The 15,568-nt window shown below is 36.3% G+C and overlaps 1 protein-coding gene across 4 annotated transcripts in view; it reads right to left on the bottom strand.

Moving 5' to 3' along the window:
• Positions 1 to 1,424: 1,424 nt before the first annotated feature.
• The window catches only part of LOC149043698 (uncharacterized), a 16,540-nt gene continuing 2,396 nt past the window's right edge, over positions 1,425 to 15,568 (bottom strand). For 2 of the 4 annotated variants that reach the window (XM_089210609.1, XM_089210608.1), the window contains exons 3-9: positions 15,275 to 15,433; positions 14,553 to 14,680; positions 13,122 to 13,221; positions 12,867 to 12,967; positions 11,677 to 11,837; positions 10,729 to 10,869; positions 8,850 to 9,449 (exon numbers count right to left, since the gene is read on the bottom strand). In XM_089210609.1, the coding sequence (XP_089066735.1) occupies positions 9,337 to 9,449; positions 10,729 to 10,869; positions 11,677 to 11,837; positions 12,867 to 12,967; positions 13,122 to 13,221; positions 14,553 to 14,680; positions 15,275 to 15,433 (903 nt within the window). In that variant the 3' untranslated portion in view covers positions 8,850 to 9,336. Of the gene's footprint in view, positions 1,455 to 8,849; positions 9,450 to 10,317; positions 10,403 to 10,728; positions 10,870 to 11,676; positions 11,838 to 12,866; positions 12,968 to 13,121; positions 13,222 to 14,552; positions 14,681 to 15,274; positions 15,434 to 15,568 lie in introns of those variants that run through there. The other 2 variants (XR_016187947.1, XM_089210610.1) reach the window with 2 other exon arrangements.

The following is a 15,568-nucleotide window of genomic DNA, read 5'->3' as shown; positions in this document are numbered from 1 at the left end:
TAACGATAAATCAAGAGTAAGAGAAGAAAACCTTTGCTTGAAAAGCAAGTCTCTTTTACATTATTTAAAGACTTCGTAGAAGATTGAGAAATGCGAAGTTTTACTTTTAGTTTCGTTTGCGTAACCTCCTCTAAACTAATTACGATTTCCTGCATTAGCATGGTGCTGTCGCTAATGTAGATCACAGGAGAGGCGTTAAGAAAATTTGGTCGCCACTGTCAAAGTGAAAAGAGCTTGTAGAAGCATGCAATCAGTATGTAAGCAAAAGCTTCCTGACTTTATCACGTATCAGTCGCAAAAGTCAGTTCAATAACCGCAAAGCCATTCATGGCTGACTGACTAACAAACTTTCCAAACCTTTTTCTTCTTGCAACACGATTCAAAGACATCCAGTACAAATAAAAAAGACTCAAATGATTAGAGTCCTGTGGCGAAGACAGGAATTTGTATAACCATAGCAGTAACACATAAACGATATCACTTGCTGAAAACAAAGTTTAAAAAGTTTTACTTATGTGTTAATCTCAAAACAAACAACTTTGCAGGGGAGTTGAAACGAAAACTTCAATCCAGTTGTGTTCACGATCAAAACGCAAATACCTCTCAAATTTTTCTTCCAGCTTTGTTTCAAATGAAATATAAGAGTTTTTATGAACTACTCAATAAACTTTAAATTGATGACAAACTTAGAGACTCGGAGCGAGGCCAGTCGACTACAGATCGAGACAGGAACGGCCAATGTAAAAGCAGCAACGAAGAAAAATTTCTTCTATATATGAACCCGTTTTCAGAAAAAATACATCCATAAGTCCGTTCGAATCAGAGAAACAAAACTTTTTACTTTTACCTCTTTAAAGTGCTCCATAATGGTCGAAAGAGGCTAAATCAATTTCAAAATTTCACTGGTTGCAGGTGATGATCACATAATAAACAAGCTTTCAATGTACAGTATGATCGTAAGCGTATAAAACTCCAGCTTTAGTGACAATGACAGAATTAAGTAAAGTAGCTATCAAAGGTGTAATTTAAGGCTTGGATGATAAGTTAAGTTTTCCTTCATTTCATTCACCAGAGCCATAGTCTACCAAAAGTATCATCGCAGCGTAGAAATGATCCAAGACTACGCAACAACATACCGTGAATCAGTCCTTGTCGCACCCACAAGTCACGCATGCATGCATTCATAGGTAATTTCGATAATAATAGATTTACCACATCTCGAAAACATATTCTGGAACACTCACGGCTGGTGTTATTCCGCAAATTTGTCCAAGGTATAATGTCTCTTTGCAAATCCTTTCAAGAATGTAAGTTAACATGGACGCGGAGTACGGAAAACATCACAGACAAAAGTAATGATATCCAATAAAGAAATACCTGAGTCAGATCTCTATGCCTCCTTTTTTATAATTCTTTCCTTCTTCTTTCTTTTTGTTTGGGTTCTTCCTAAAAAGCTGGAGCATAACAGCGAGAATAAATAAAAAAGTAACAACTTGCATCTCACCGGGTAAACTCTGTTGTATGAACAATTAAAGTCCTACTACCAAACGCATGACTTAAAGCGGAAACTGATTTCACAGGGAAAGTAGCCGTTTCTCATGATATTTTTATCGTTAAGTTTTGTTTGGTATCCAAGAAGATTAGTATCTGCTGGAGGTCATTTTTTGTGATCACCTGGGCAGAATTACTCAAAGTAAGAGAAAAAATAGATTCACGGTTTTTGCATCATTAAAACTCTAGCGTGATTGCCTACAAGATGCGTTTTCTATCATGTACCCAAAAGCAAAACATTTAAGGTAACCTAAGAAGACTACGAAATCTACGACGAATCAAGAGTTAGAGAAGAATTGTTTTGCTTGAAAAGCAAGTCTTAACTGTCATATACAAAGATTGCGTAGAAAATCCAGAAATGCAAAGTTTTACTTTTAATTTCGTTTGCATAACCTCAAAACTAATTACGGTTTCCTGCATTAGCATGGAGCTGTCGCTAATGTAGATCACAGGACAGCCGTTAAGAAACTTTTCTCGCCACTGCAAGTGTAAAACAGAGCTATTTCGAAGCATGTTATCAGTATATAAGCAAAAGCTTCCTGATTTTATCGAATATCAGTCGCGAAAGACAGCCGGCTAAATAGGCACAAAGCCATTCATGGCTGACACTTACAAACTTTCCAAAACTTTTTCTTGTTGTGAAACGATTCAAAGATATCCAAAAAGAATAAGAAAGACTCAAATGATTAGAGTCCTATAGCTAAGAAAGGAATTATGTTTGACCTTAAAGGTAAGACATAAACGTTTTTACCTGCTGAAAACAAATTTAAACTTTTACTAGTGTAATAATCTCAAAACAGACAACTTTGCGGGAAAGTTGAATACGAAAACTTCAATCCAGTTGTGTTCACGATCAAAACGCAAATACCTCTCACATTTCTCTTCCAGCTTTGTTTCAAATGAGCTGTAAGAGGTTTTATGAACTACTCAGTCAACTTGAAAGTGATGACAAACTTAGAGACTCAGAGCGAAGCCAGTTGACGATAGATCGAGACAGGAACTGCCAAATTAATGGCACTCACGAGGAAATTTCTTCTGTATATGAACACATTTTCCCAACAAACACACGTTCATTAGTCCGATCGAATCAGAGAGACAAAATTTTGCTTTTACCTCTTCGAAGTGCTCTATAATAGTCGTGTGAGACCACTTCAATCTCAATTAATCAGCGGTTGCAATTGCTGATTGTACAATAAACAAGCTTAAATTAAATGTACAGTATGATCATAAGCGTATAAAATTCCAGTTTAAGTTGGTTGATAACAGAACTGAGTACAACAGCTATACAAGGTGTAATTTAAGGCTCGACTGATAAATCAAGTTTTCTTACAATTCATTTACCCAGAGCGAGCTCAGTTGGCGAAAGATGGAGACAGGAACTGCCAAATTAATGGCAGCCACGAGGAAATTTCGTCTGTATACGAACACATTCTCAGAACAAACATACTCTCATTAGTTCGATCGAATCAGAGAGACGAAACTTTACTTTTACCTTTTGGAAGTGCTCTGTAAGTGAGTCGTATAGGGCTTATTCGATCTCAATTAATTATTGGTTGCAGTTGATGATCGTACAATAAACAAGCTTAGGTTAAATATGCAATAGCATAATAGTCATCTAAAACTCCAGTTTTAAGTTGGACGATGACAGAGCGAAGTAAAATAGTTATAGAAAGTGTAAATTAAGGCTCAGATAATAGGTTAAGCTTCTCACTTTTTCATTTACCAGAGCCAGAGTCTACCAAAGTATCATCGCAACGTAGAAATGATCCAAGACTACGCAACAACATACCCTGAATTAGTTCGTGTCGCACCCACAAGTCACGCATGCATGCATTTATAAGTAACTTCCATAATAATAGATTCACAACATCTCGAAAACATTTTCAGAAACATTCACGGCTGATTTTTTTGCGCAAGTTTGTCCAAGGCGTAATGTCTCTTGCAAATCTTCGCACAGGTGTAAGCAACCTTGGACGCGGAACAAAGAAAAAGTATGTACATCACAGACAACCCTAATTATGTCTAATGATGAAATACTCGTGTCAGATCTCTATGTCTCCTCTATAATTCTTCTTTCTTCTTTGTTCGTTTGGGTTCTTCCTGAATACCTTTTTTGACTCTTAGATGTAACTCTCTTCAAAACAGCTAGAGTAGGAGCTCGAGATTTCTATCGCGTGATAGTTCAACGGTTGGGGCTTAACAGTGAGAATTAATAAAACAAAAACGATTTGCATCTTACCGAGTAACTCTGCTGTATGTAAAATTAAAGTTCTACTACAAAACGCATGACTTAAAGCAAAACTGGTTTCACACGGAAAGCAGTTTTTCAAACCAGATGTTTTTATCGTTAAATTTTGTTTGGTATTCTAAAAGATGATTATCTGCTGAAAGTCAATTTTCATGATCATCTGAGCAGAACCACAGCAAAATAACTTCACATGAGTTTGCATATTCTAAACTCAAAGATGAATCCTTGTAGTGGTTCATCTACAATTCATGTCCATGTTTTGGTTGATTATTTTCTCTCTTATATTTTTCCATCTCTGATAAGGGTGAGTTGGCGCGGCATTTTTGTAAATCTTTGTGACAATACTTTCTAAATATAATTCGGCTGATTGCCCTCAAAATGCATTGATTGTTATATATCCAAAAGCAAAACATTTACGGTAACTGGAGAGGACTACGAAGTCTAACGATAAATCAACAGTTGGATAAGAAGGCTTTTGCTTGAATAACAGCTCTCTTTTGCAATATACAAGGATTGCGTAAAAGATTGAGAAATGCAAAGTTGTACTTTCAGTTTCGTTTGCATAACCTCCTCAAAACTAATTACGATTTCCTGCATTAGCATGGTGCTGTTGCTAATGTGGATCACAGGAAAGCCGTTAAAAATATTTTCTCGCCGCTGTAAGAGTCAAACAGAGATATTTTGAAGCATGCAATGAGTATATATGCAAAAGCTTCCTGAATTGATCAAATATCAATCTTGTAAATCAGCTAATTAAATAATCACAAAGCCATTCATGGCTGACTGACTCACAAACTTTCAAAAACTTTTCCTTGTTGCGAAATGATTCAAAGACATCCAATAACAATAAAAAAGAGTCAAACGATTAGATTCCTATAGCTGAGAAAGGAATTTTGTTTGACCGTAAAGGTAAAACATAAACGATTTGACTTTCTGAAAACAAAGTTAAACTTTTGCTGATGTAATAATCTCAAAAGTAGCAACTTTGCGGGAAAATTGAAAACTAAAACCTCAATCCATTTGAATTCACGATCAAAACGCAAATACCTTCCGAATTTTTCTTCCAGCTTTGTGTCAAGTGAAGTGAAAGTGATAACAAGCCAAAAAAACTCAGAGCAAGGCCAGTTGACAACAGATGACGTGCATTTATAAGTAATTTCCATAATGATAGATTCACAACATCTCGAAAACATTTTCGGGAACATTCACGGCTGATGTTTTTCCGAAAATTCGTCCAAGGTACAATGTCTCTTGCAAATCTTCGCAAAGGTGTAAGCTACCTTGGACGCGGAGTAAAGAAAACGCACGTACATCACAGACAATCGTAATTATGTCTTATGATGAAATACCCGAGTCAGATCTCTATGCCTCCTCTATAATTCTTCTTTCTTCTTTGTTCGTTTGGGTTCTTCCTAAATACCTTTTTGACTCTTAGATGTAACTCTCTTTGAAACAGTGAGAGTAGAAGCTCGAGATTTCTATCGCATGATAGTTCAACGGTTGGGGCTTAACAGTGAGAATTAATAAAACAAAAACGATTTGCATCTTACCGAGTAACTCTGCTGTGTGTAAAATTAAGGTTCTACTACAAAACGCATGTATTAAAGCAAAACTGGTTTCACACGGAAAGCAGTTTTTCAAACTAGATGTTTTAATCGTTAAATTTTGTTTGGTATTCTAAAAGATGATTATTTGCTGAAAGTCAATTTTCATGATCATCTGAGCAGAACCACAGCAAAATAACATCACGTGAGTTTGCATATTCTAAACTCCAAGATGAATCCTTGAAGTGGTTCATCATATGTCTACATTTTAGTTGATTATTTTCTCTCTTATATTTTTCCATCCCTGATAAGAATGAGATGGCGCAGCATTTTTGTAAATCTTTGTGACAATACTTTCTAAATATAATTCGGCTTATTGCCCACAAAATGCGTTGATTGTTATATATCCAAAAGCAAAACATTTAAGGTAACTGACGAGGATTACGAAGTCTAACGATAAATCAAGAGTTAGAGAAGAAGACTTTTGCTTGAAAAACAACTCTCTTTTGCAATATACAAGGATTACGTAAAAGAATGAGAAATGCAAAGTTTTACTTTCAGTTTCGTTTGCATAACCTCTTCAAAACTAATTACGGTTTCCTGCATTAACATGGTGCTGTCGCTAATATGGATCGCAGGAAAGCCGTTAAAAAAATTTTCTCGCCACCGTACAAGTAAAACAGAGATATTTTGAAGCATGCAATCAGTATATAGGCAAGAGCTTCCTGATTTTATCAAATATCAGTCGTGAAAGTCTGCTAATTAAATAATCACATAGCCATTCAGGGCTGACTAACTTTCCAAACTTTTCAAAACTTTTACTTGTTGCGAAATGATTCAAAGACATCCAATAACAATAAAAAAGACTTAAATGATTAGATACCTATAGCTAAGAAAGGAATTTTGTTTGACCGTATAGTTAACACATAAATGATTTCACTTGCTGTAAACAAAGTTAAACTTTTGCTGATGTAGTAATCTCAAAAGAAACAACTTTGGGGTAAAGTTGAATACGAAAACTTCAATCCAGTTGAATTCACGATCAAAACGCAATTACCTCTCAAATTTTTCTTCCAGCTTTGTGTCAAATTAACTGAAAGTGATAACAAACATAGAGACTCAGAGCGAGGCCGGTTGAAAACAGATCGAGATAGGAACGGCCAAATTAATGGGAGCGACGAGGAAATTTCTTCTGTATATGAAAACATTCTCAGAAAAATCATACGCTCATAAGTTCGATCGAATCGGAGACAAAATTTTATTTTTGCCTCTTGGAAGTGCTCAATAATAGTCGTATGAGGCTAATTCAATCTCGATTAATCTCTGGTTGCAATTGATGTTCGTACAATAAACAAGCTTAAATAAATGTACGGTATGATCATAAGGGAATAAAACTCTAGTGTTAAGTCGGGCGATTACAGAACGAAGTAAAACAGTTATAGGAGGTGTATTTTAAGGCTCGAATAATAACTTAATTTTTTTTCACTTTTTCATTTAACAGAGCCAGAGTCAACCCAATTTCTCTTGCAAATCTTCGCAAGGGTGTAAGCTTCCTTGGACGCGAAGCATAGAAAACATTACAGACAACAGTAATGATATCTAATGCTGAAATACCCAAGTCAGATCTCCAAGCCTCCTCTCTTTGCTTGGAAAGTAAGTCTCTTTTACAATATTTAAAGATTGTGTAGGAGATTTAGAAATGCAAAGTTTTACTTTCAGTTTCGTTAGCATAACCTCCTTAGAAAACTAGTCACGGTTTCCTAGTGCATTAACATGGAGCTGTCTTTAATGTTGATCACAGGAGAGCCGTTAAGAAAATTTTTTTGCCACTGTCAAAGTAAAAATAGCTTTGTCGAAACACGTAATCAGCATTTAGGCAAAACCTTCCTGACTTCATCAAATATCAGTCGCAATACTTAGTTCAATAACCGCAAAGCCATTCATGGCTGACTGACTTACAAACTTTCCAAAACTTTTTCTTGTCGCAACATGATTAAAAAACATCCAATACGAATAAAAAGACTTAAATGATTAGAGTCCTAAAGCTAAGAAAGGAATTATGTTTGACCGTAACGGTAACACATAAATGATTTCACATGTTAAAAACAAAGTTTAAAAAGTTTTACTACGGTAATACTCTCAAAACAAACAACTTTGCGGAAAGTTGAAAAGGAAAGGTTTCATCAGAACTTGAATGCCTCTAAAATTCCTGGTCCACACTTTTCGTGAATGAACTTTGAAAGTTCGTTCAGAACAAATCAGTTTGAAAGTGATCACAAAACTGAGAGCCAACCTGTTTCCCGTTAGCTGGTCAGCCGACAACGGATCGAGACAGGAACGGCCGAAGTTAACGTTAGCCACGAAGATATTTTTCTGTATGTGCATGTACACATTTTCAAAGCAAGCATCTATTATTCTCCCAGACAAATCAAAGAGATCAAATGTTATTTTTTCCTTTTTTACGTGCTCTATAATGGTCATACACGGCTGTTTCAATCTCAGAATATCACTGGTTGATAATCGCATAATAACTCGGTAAGCTTTAAATTTACAGTATGATTATAAGAGTATGGAACTCCAGCTTAAGTTTAACAATGACAGAACCAAGTAAAATAGCGATAAAATGTTTCATGTAAGGCTCGAATATTGAAAAAAGTTTTCTCACCTTTCATCCACCAGAGCCACTGTGTACCAAAGTATAGTCGCAAGGTAGAAATGCTCTCTGACAACAACGTACCGCGAGTTAGTTTATGTAGCACTCACAAGTCACGCATGAATGCCATCATAAGCAATTTCCATGGTAAAAGATACACAACATTTTGAAAGAATTTTCTGGAACATTCACGGCTGTTTTTCCGCGAACTTGAACAAGCTACTATTTGTTTTGTAAATCACTCCGAGCGAGTTGTTCTCCGGGGGGTGAGAAATTTCATTCTGTTTTTTAAAACGCCAGAGTTCAGAATTCATGGGTGTAAAAGCGGACTTGCTGATTGTTGCGAAGGCACGAATAAATGATGGTTTTTGCTACATCGGTTGGAATCTTGACCGGTATAAATTGGCGAGGCCATTATTATGGCTAGACAATCCTCCCTGGTCATCGAAAGATGATAAACTTAGGGTAGAAGAAACGCATTTATTCGAAGTAGTCAGCTTCCAACCTTAAAGCGGTCCTTAACCTCATCACATTGACGATGTTCACGTAAAACACGGCAAACGCTGCCAACATGAGGCGGACAAAGTTGATAAGGTGAATTGTTTGGAATTTAATTGACACAGAGCCACGGAATTGTAAAAAAGGTATTTAGCAATACGGGAAACTCTTCTTCGAACGTACCCGATGCCCATCTGATTGCCCTTTGATTCAGAGACATCAATTTTGTCGAAGTTCTCGTTGGGCTGAAAGCAAAACTTGGAATCCAAACATTGCCCCAAGCAATTGCAAAACTCACCAAAATTTGCATGTCAAACTTGATCCAAAAATAGAACTTGTTATACTGAAAAGCGGATACAACGTTACCTTTTGTTTTATTGGTGTAAAATCAAAGATATAACTGTATAAATCAAACACGAAATTCAAAACTTTAAATCTTTATACTTTTACACGAATATATTTTCAAAGGCTTCAACATTTTTTCTGGTCCAATAATTTGTTGTGTTCGTCTTCGATATGTGAGCTCACGAGACCTTGGTCATAGACTGTTTACCTCTGATGGTTTGAGAAGTTCATGCGATACAATTACCTCCTCGTTTGTGAACAATTTTACTGGCTGACGCCAAAAGAGAATGTAGGCATGTCTTGACTGACCTTTGTTTCTTGCCACCCTAACATTTGCTAGTTCCCAGTCTTTTTACGCGGCCGAGGGTTTCGCGAGAGATTAGCACTATATTAACAAAGGGAACGATGAGAAACGAACGAAAATCTTTTTACACGCGGACCTCTCGAGCACTACCTAAATATCTAAAATAAGAGAGACAACTAAGAACGAGTCAGCCTCAGAATGGCAAAGGATCATTCGCACTTTCCCAGCAGACAACATCATTTATACCCAGTGCAGGGCGAGTTACTAACGGGTCCATTCTTCCATCATACAAACCGAACACACCTCCTGTTGGAAAATCAGACACACCCTATCAGACGTGCGCGAAATTCGCATGACAATGTTACAAATCAGGTCTCGCCATTTTCAAAGGATTGGTAACACCATCCTCTGAGCAAAAATATGAAAGTTTATCACCTGTGGATGTTGTCGTATTCAGTCTTCCATCAAAAGATATTGGTTTGTTGTATCGGTAACTATTTTTACGAGTTGTGACATATTTTGTCGATCACGCAGGGCGAGTCCAAACACAAACCATGAGTAAAAATACCCAGCGATACTACACACCAAAACGTCTCATAAGTTATTGCCCAACTGCTTTATTTCATGGGCAAAAAGTGGGAAAAGCGACGCAAATAGAGAAGTGCAGCACGCGCAGCCAACCGATTAAACAAGTTTTTTTACAGTACAAAATAACCAAATGTACAATATCACAGGAAATTTTTTACTAGATTCGCGCGTTAATTGTACTCTACTTAGTGCAATTGAAAAATAATGAGCAATTATTGGATGAGGTTGAGGATAATATCATAAATTAGCAATGCCGGGGTCTGAGTTATATGCCGAAGCCGAAAGCCGAGGCAGATAACACAGATGCCAGGTTTGGTAATTTATAATATCATGCTACAACCAAATTCAATAACTGATTAATCATTTATTTTTTGAAACAATTTGCTAAAGTAGAATCTTCTCTCTGATTTTGCAAGAGTTTGAGAACACTACACGGACGAAGGGCTTGGACACTAGGCAGAATTTAAACGCGACACGAGAAACCAATATCTGCTATGGTATATCGAATGTATGCTCTCGACCAATCAGTCTTCATAGTAAGTCTAACGTATAATAATTTTGCTTCCACGCGAAAGAAAGTACATACCACATGCAACCATAGTACATGTCACGGACCACTGATACTTCTACGAGGGATCAAAAATGGGATCTCAAGGTTGCAATTTACCTGCCTGGTTGAGAAAAATATCATGGTATGTACAATTATTTACCAAAGCCGATAGCCAAGTTCAGTAATCGTTTTTTTCCTCTTTTTCATTTGATTAATGAGTTTCGTTTTCCACATCATTTCCCAAAATCACTCGTTGACAACTTAAGGTGATGTACCTTTTTCCTTCAGGCTGACAAGCGCACAACCACGCATGAGCAGAATATCATTGCAGGGAAATCGCATTTCCAAGAGATTACCTTTGAGAAACCATTATTTTCAAGGTATGCAGGTTCTTAGCCATAGGGAAGGAAGTATTTATCACAGATGATGTTGATAAATTGTACTCACCAGTATGAATATAAAGTATTCTGTCACCCTTAAATCGCCCTGGGTTGGTGTTCATCTCGTGTAGCATTCCTCTAATGGCTTTGACGTTGTACACGGGGTCCACCATAATTCCAGTTGTTCTGGATATCTCCACAATGTCCTCTTCATTAACAGATACAAAGATTTCAGAGTTCGTAAGGAGCGAATTCAAATGCAAATGGTTAAGAAAAATTTAAATCATGTTTTATTTGGTAATCAAGCAATTTCGAATGCATTTTGGAATAAATAAGGAATAAATAAGCAATAAATTATAATAATTATGGATATAATTATCCATTATTATTGTCTTGCACAAACCTTTAGTAAAGAGGGGGGGAGGGGTGGGGGCAGGTAAACTTTGAGGTCTGAAACATCATTGAGTGATCATTCCTTCTAAATTGTAAAACAGATACACTGATCGCTTGTTAACAGAGTACATATAATTTTAACTTTCAGCCATAAAATTTCAGCTTTTAATTCGCACTGAAATAAATCAACATGCTGTCAGCAGCCAGAGAGCATTCTGAAAACAAATTTTCCTTATTTGGCGTTAGTACAGGATCAGAAAGAAATGAGGGGCAAACTTTTTTTCATATTTTCGAGTTTTGTAAAGGTTATTTACTAATAGATAGAAATAACTCTTTTCAACTTGCATGTCATTTCAGTACCAAAATAAGCAGGTTATTATTTAATATATTATGTAGAAGACTACAAGAAACCCATCCTTTTGGGCAAAGTCTATAAAAGTTGTGTGACTCAAAAAGGAAAAAAAAGAGTGAAGAAAAGTTAGTGCGCTGCTGGGAGCTTGCATCAATTTTTTAAATTTTTTTTTTTTAATTTGCCTGACAGACATCTCCAAAAAGGAGGGATTGCTTGTAGTCTAATTATGAAGAAACCAAAATCTGCAAAATTATTTGAATAAACACCAACCTAACTCTTCTTCAGTGGATTTGCCATAGCCCTGTCCTTTGTATCCATCAATAATATCAATTAACTCTTCTGCTTGAACATCTAGTCCACCTATTTGAAGGTCTTCATTGATTTTCTGGTAAAAATATGCTGCATCATCACACACGTTCACTGCATGACACCTGTGAATAAATGACAATGATGTTACTATTAAAGGTCTCAATTAGTCTCCAGTGTTCAAAGAAAATAAGGGAAAATTCTAGAAAGATTTAAAGGCCTGTGAGAAATTCTCCAGAACCACAATCTCTTTGTCTGAAGTGTTAAGCATGTATAGCTTAGGTGGTTGCAGAAATTTTTCATCAGCCTATAGGTCAAGAGAATAAAGCTTTTTCATAACATTCATGAAATAGTTTGTCAGGGGTTCTTGAAAGGTAATATAGCATTTCAATGGAAACTATAACAAAATACTCTAATGTGATTGGTCGTCATCAGCCCAATTTAAGCATAAATAGGACATTGTATGTGTCATGCTTCTGTCTGAACAGTGTAATAGAACAGTTTATGTATCATGCCTGTATGAGTCGATAGCATATGTCATGTACACACCTTGTTATGAAAATGCACAACCAATACATCTAGTTTCTTTCTCAAATTTTTCATCATAGTTTTGATAAATTGGTAACAGGACTTAGTGTTAACATTAATATAACCGACTCCCACTTCACAGTCATCTGATTGTATTAATCACTTGTAAGATAACAGACCGAATTGAATTCCACACAGTCCTATTATTATTATTATTATTATTATTATTATTATTATTATTATTATTATTACTATTATTATTCCTAAGACCAGTAAATCCCTGGATGCAAATTTAATGAAAAAATTTTACAAAATCAAACCCTTTAGATGATTAAAAGCAATGGTGGCAGTGGTGCCATAAATGATTGCAGAGCGCTGTATATGCAGGCCTCCTGTCAGATGCAAACAGCAAGAAGAAAAGAAGACAAAGAGTGCTGGTCAAATGACAAAATCCTTATTGACTAAGTGGGGACAAGCCAGACTGGAAAATATTTGGCTCCTGGTCATAATGAACAGATTAGTCAGAGAAAGGGTCTATATGTCATGACCTTGAGCCAGATTTTTTCTTGTCCAGTCCTTCCACACAGTCAAGAAAGAAAATATCAATATTTTTATTTAGGGCTTACTTGAGTTTTGATCCTGTTAAATAGTTACCAATGGCAATTCCTGATGCACTTCCACCACTGCCAACTGTAACAACAATGTCATCAAAATTCTTCAGCACATTCTGAAACAAACAAAGCCAGCTTTTTGACAGATATCCAGAATAAAATATTTTAATAAACAGGCGTTTGTGTGATCAGTGTTTAACTGCATTCATCACCTCTTGACCAGAAATGCACAAAATGAGCACACAATGCAGAAAAAGCTTGTACTTTTACCTGATCTATCATTTCTTGAAATGCTGTTAAGTAACCAAACATCCCCATGTAAGAGGAGCCTCCAACTTCAATCAGATAAGCTGATGAGCCCCGTTCTTTCCTGAAAAAAAAGCAAACAAAGTCAGTAGGAAGGAACTTCAACATCTACAAACATGCCTTGGCATACATGCTGGGTTTTCATTGAGAAACAGAAGTAGGTGAGGCAGGTAAGTAAGCAAGTAATTTGAGGAGAATACTCTCCATGTCTGGGTCAAAAATAACCTATCCCATCAAAACTTAGTTCAAGAATTCTCCAATATCTGCTGCCTTCTTTACTCACTGCATAATAATTACAATAACAACTCTCTTGAGTTTTCCTAGCATTTCCCCAGAGTCATACAAAAGAGCAGAATCTATTGGTCTCCTGAGTGGTTTATATGACCTCCTGGCCAACAAGATACTTTTCTTAAAGAATGCTTTAAGTGGCCTAAAGAATGGTTGACCTGTTTTATTCATTCCTCTCATTCTTTTTCACCTTTCTTTTTCTTCACTTATAATTTATTAAACTATTTATTATTTGTTCATTCATATTGGGCTTCTTGTATCCAGTTGCTTTCAGATTGTGGCAGAAGACTGTGACAAAGCAGTAAATTATCAAACTAAGGGGAGAGGGAGTGGGTCCAATCCATAATAGTCCATTTTACAGGTGTGTGCTTGGTTTCCAAGCCTTTCAACAGGAGTGAGGCTAAGGGTAACCATGTTATGATGCAAACCTTGCTGCTTCTCAAATTTAAATTGCTTTACTGTTAAGCTAACCAGGTACTGGTCTCTATCGCAACAAGGTCACCTACAGCCCCACTTCAAATCAAAGGCTTGGCAACTAAATACACAACTGTAAAAAGGCCTAAACTTCTCAAGATTTCTGACATTCTGAGATTAGCACCTAAAAGGCTGCATTGTAGATATGGCTTAATTTTCAATTCCTTTAAGAGGAACCAACTTGAGAGCCAATAGCAGCTCCTGTAATATTTTTGCTTGACTTCATGTTTTAGAAGATGTGCTAAGGTGGCGGCCATCATGATTTTCATCAGTTTACACCACAAAGATGGTACTGTTCAACTAAAATGTCCCAGGCATTACAGTAAATTCATGCAGTTTTTTTAAACAAGCAAGTTCAGCCAGTGAGATCTATCCCTGCAAATAAACCTGTTACTGGTAAATTAATACACAGTCAATTCCACTGTAAAATGGCTGCAACACAAATTTCTTCAAAAGAATTTCAATATTTTCATTGGCAATTATAATACAATGAGCTGGTCCATTACTGTCACTTAGTGACAGCTCTGTCTAAAAGTAAAGCCTAATGTCAGTTTGAGGTAGATTACTTTTAATGATTGCAACCATAGTGGTGCCAACTTGCTAAGTTTTACAGTTCTCTGACCTTTCACTTACAATTTTTCAGACACTTTCTCCATCATTTGGTTAAGGCCAGATTTGTACTGAAGCTGAGGAACAACAATAATTTGACTTCCAACCAATTTGTTTAAAAACAGGTTTCCTTCACAACCAATATCTGTGGTCTGCATGAAAAAAAAAAAAAGATCAAATGAAAGTTTCAATAAGTTTATTAACTTTCACAGAGTTTCGCCATCTTTGTAAGGCAAAATTGGTGCCTTTAGTCTCTGAAATGAGCAACATTAGAGTAAAGATTGAACTTCTGTTAGCAGCCTATTATGCAGTTTTTTCTGTCTGGTTCAAATCTCAAAGAGACATCTGCTTAACTATAGTATGTACCAGTGTAATTGTGAATCTTGTCATCTCATCTTCATATGAGTCCACTGTTCAATGCAATGTGAGGAGCTTCTATTTCCCAAACAGATTCCATCTTTTGCAAATAAAAAAAGCAAAGATTGTAGGTTTTGAGCTTGGTAAAGAAATATAGAAAGATGTTTTTTCGTCTTGTCGCGAGTGTGGGAAAAGAAAAAGTGCTGAGATTCCATGTTATTGTGTGTTTGTCAAGTTGTCGTTGGTAATAGATCACATGGACGCCACTCTTTGTCTGATTAATCATAACTTGTGCTTAGGGGTAACAGATCTTTGATCATGACTCATGCTGCTCAAAATCTTCTGTATCAGTTCTTTCCTAAAGAGTCAAGAGTAAATCAAATACTTGCCTGTTCAGGACTTCTTAAGAACAGGTAACAATCCAAACCAAGTTGTCTTGCAGCAACTGCAGTGCTTCTGCAATGATTGGACTGGATTCCACCACATGTAAATATTGTGTCACACTTCTTGTCCAGGGCATCAGCCAACAAAAACTCCAGCTTACGAACCTAAAACAATATTGGCATAGCTGAATGAGACAAGCACAATTTAAGGTTACTCAGCAGTTGAGGATGCACTTAACCCTTTACACACTCAAATCAGTTTACATATTCTCCATACTGTTCTGTATACATTTCCTAAAG

This window comes from Pocillopora damicornis, chromosome 6, assembly GCF_964200805.1.
Source record: "Pocillopora damicornis chromosome 6, jaPocDami1.2, whole genome shotgun sequence".
In the NCBI taxonomy this organism is placed as follows: domain Eukaryota; kingdom Metazoa; phylum Cnidaria; class Anthozoa; order Scleractinia; family Pocilloporidae; genus Pocillopora; species Pocillopora damicornis.
Note: the sequence above shows the minus strand (reverse complement) of the source record. Positions and strands in the feature narration are given on the sequence as shown.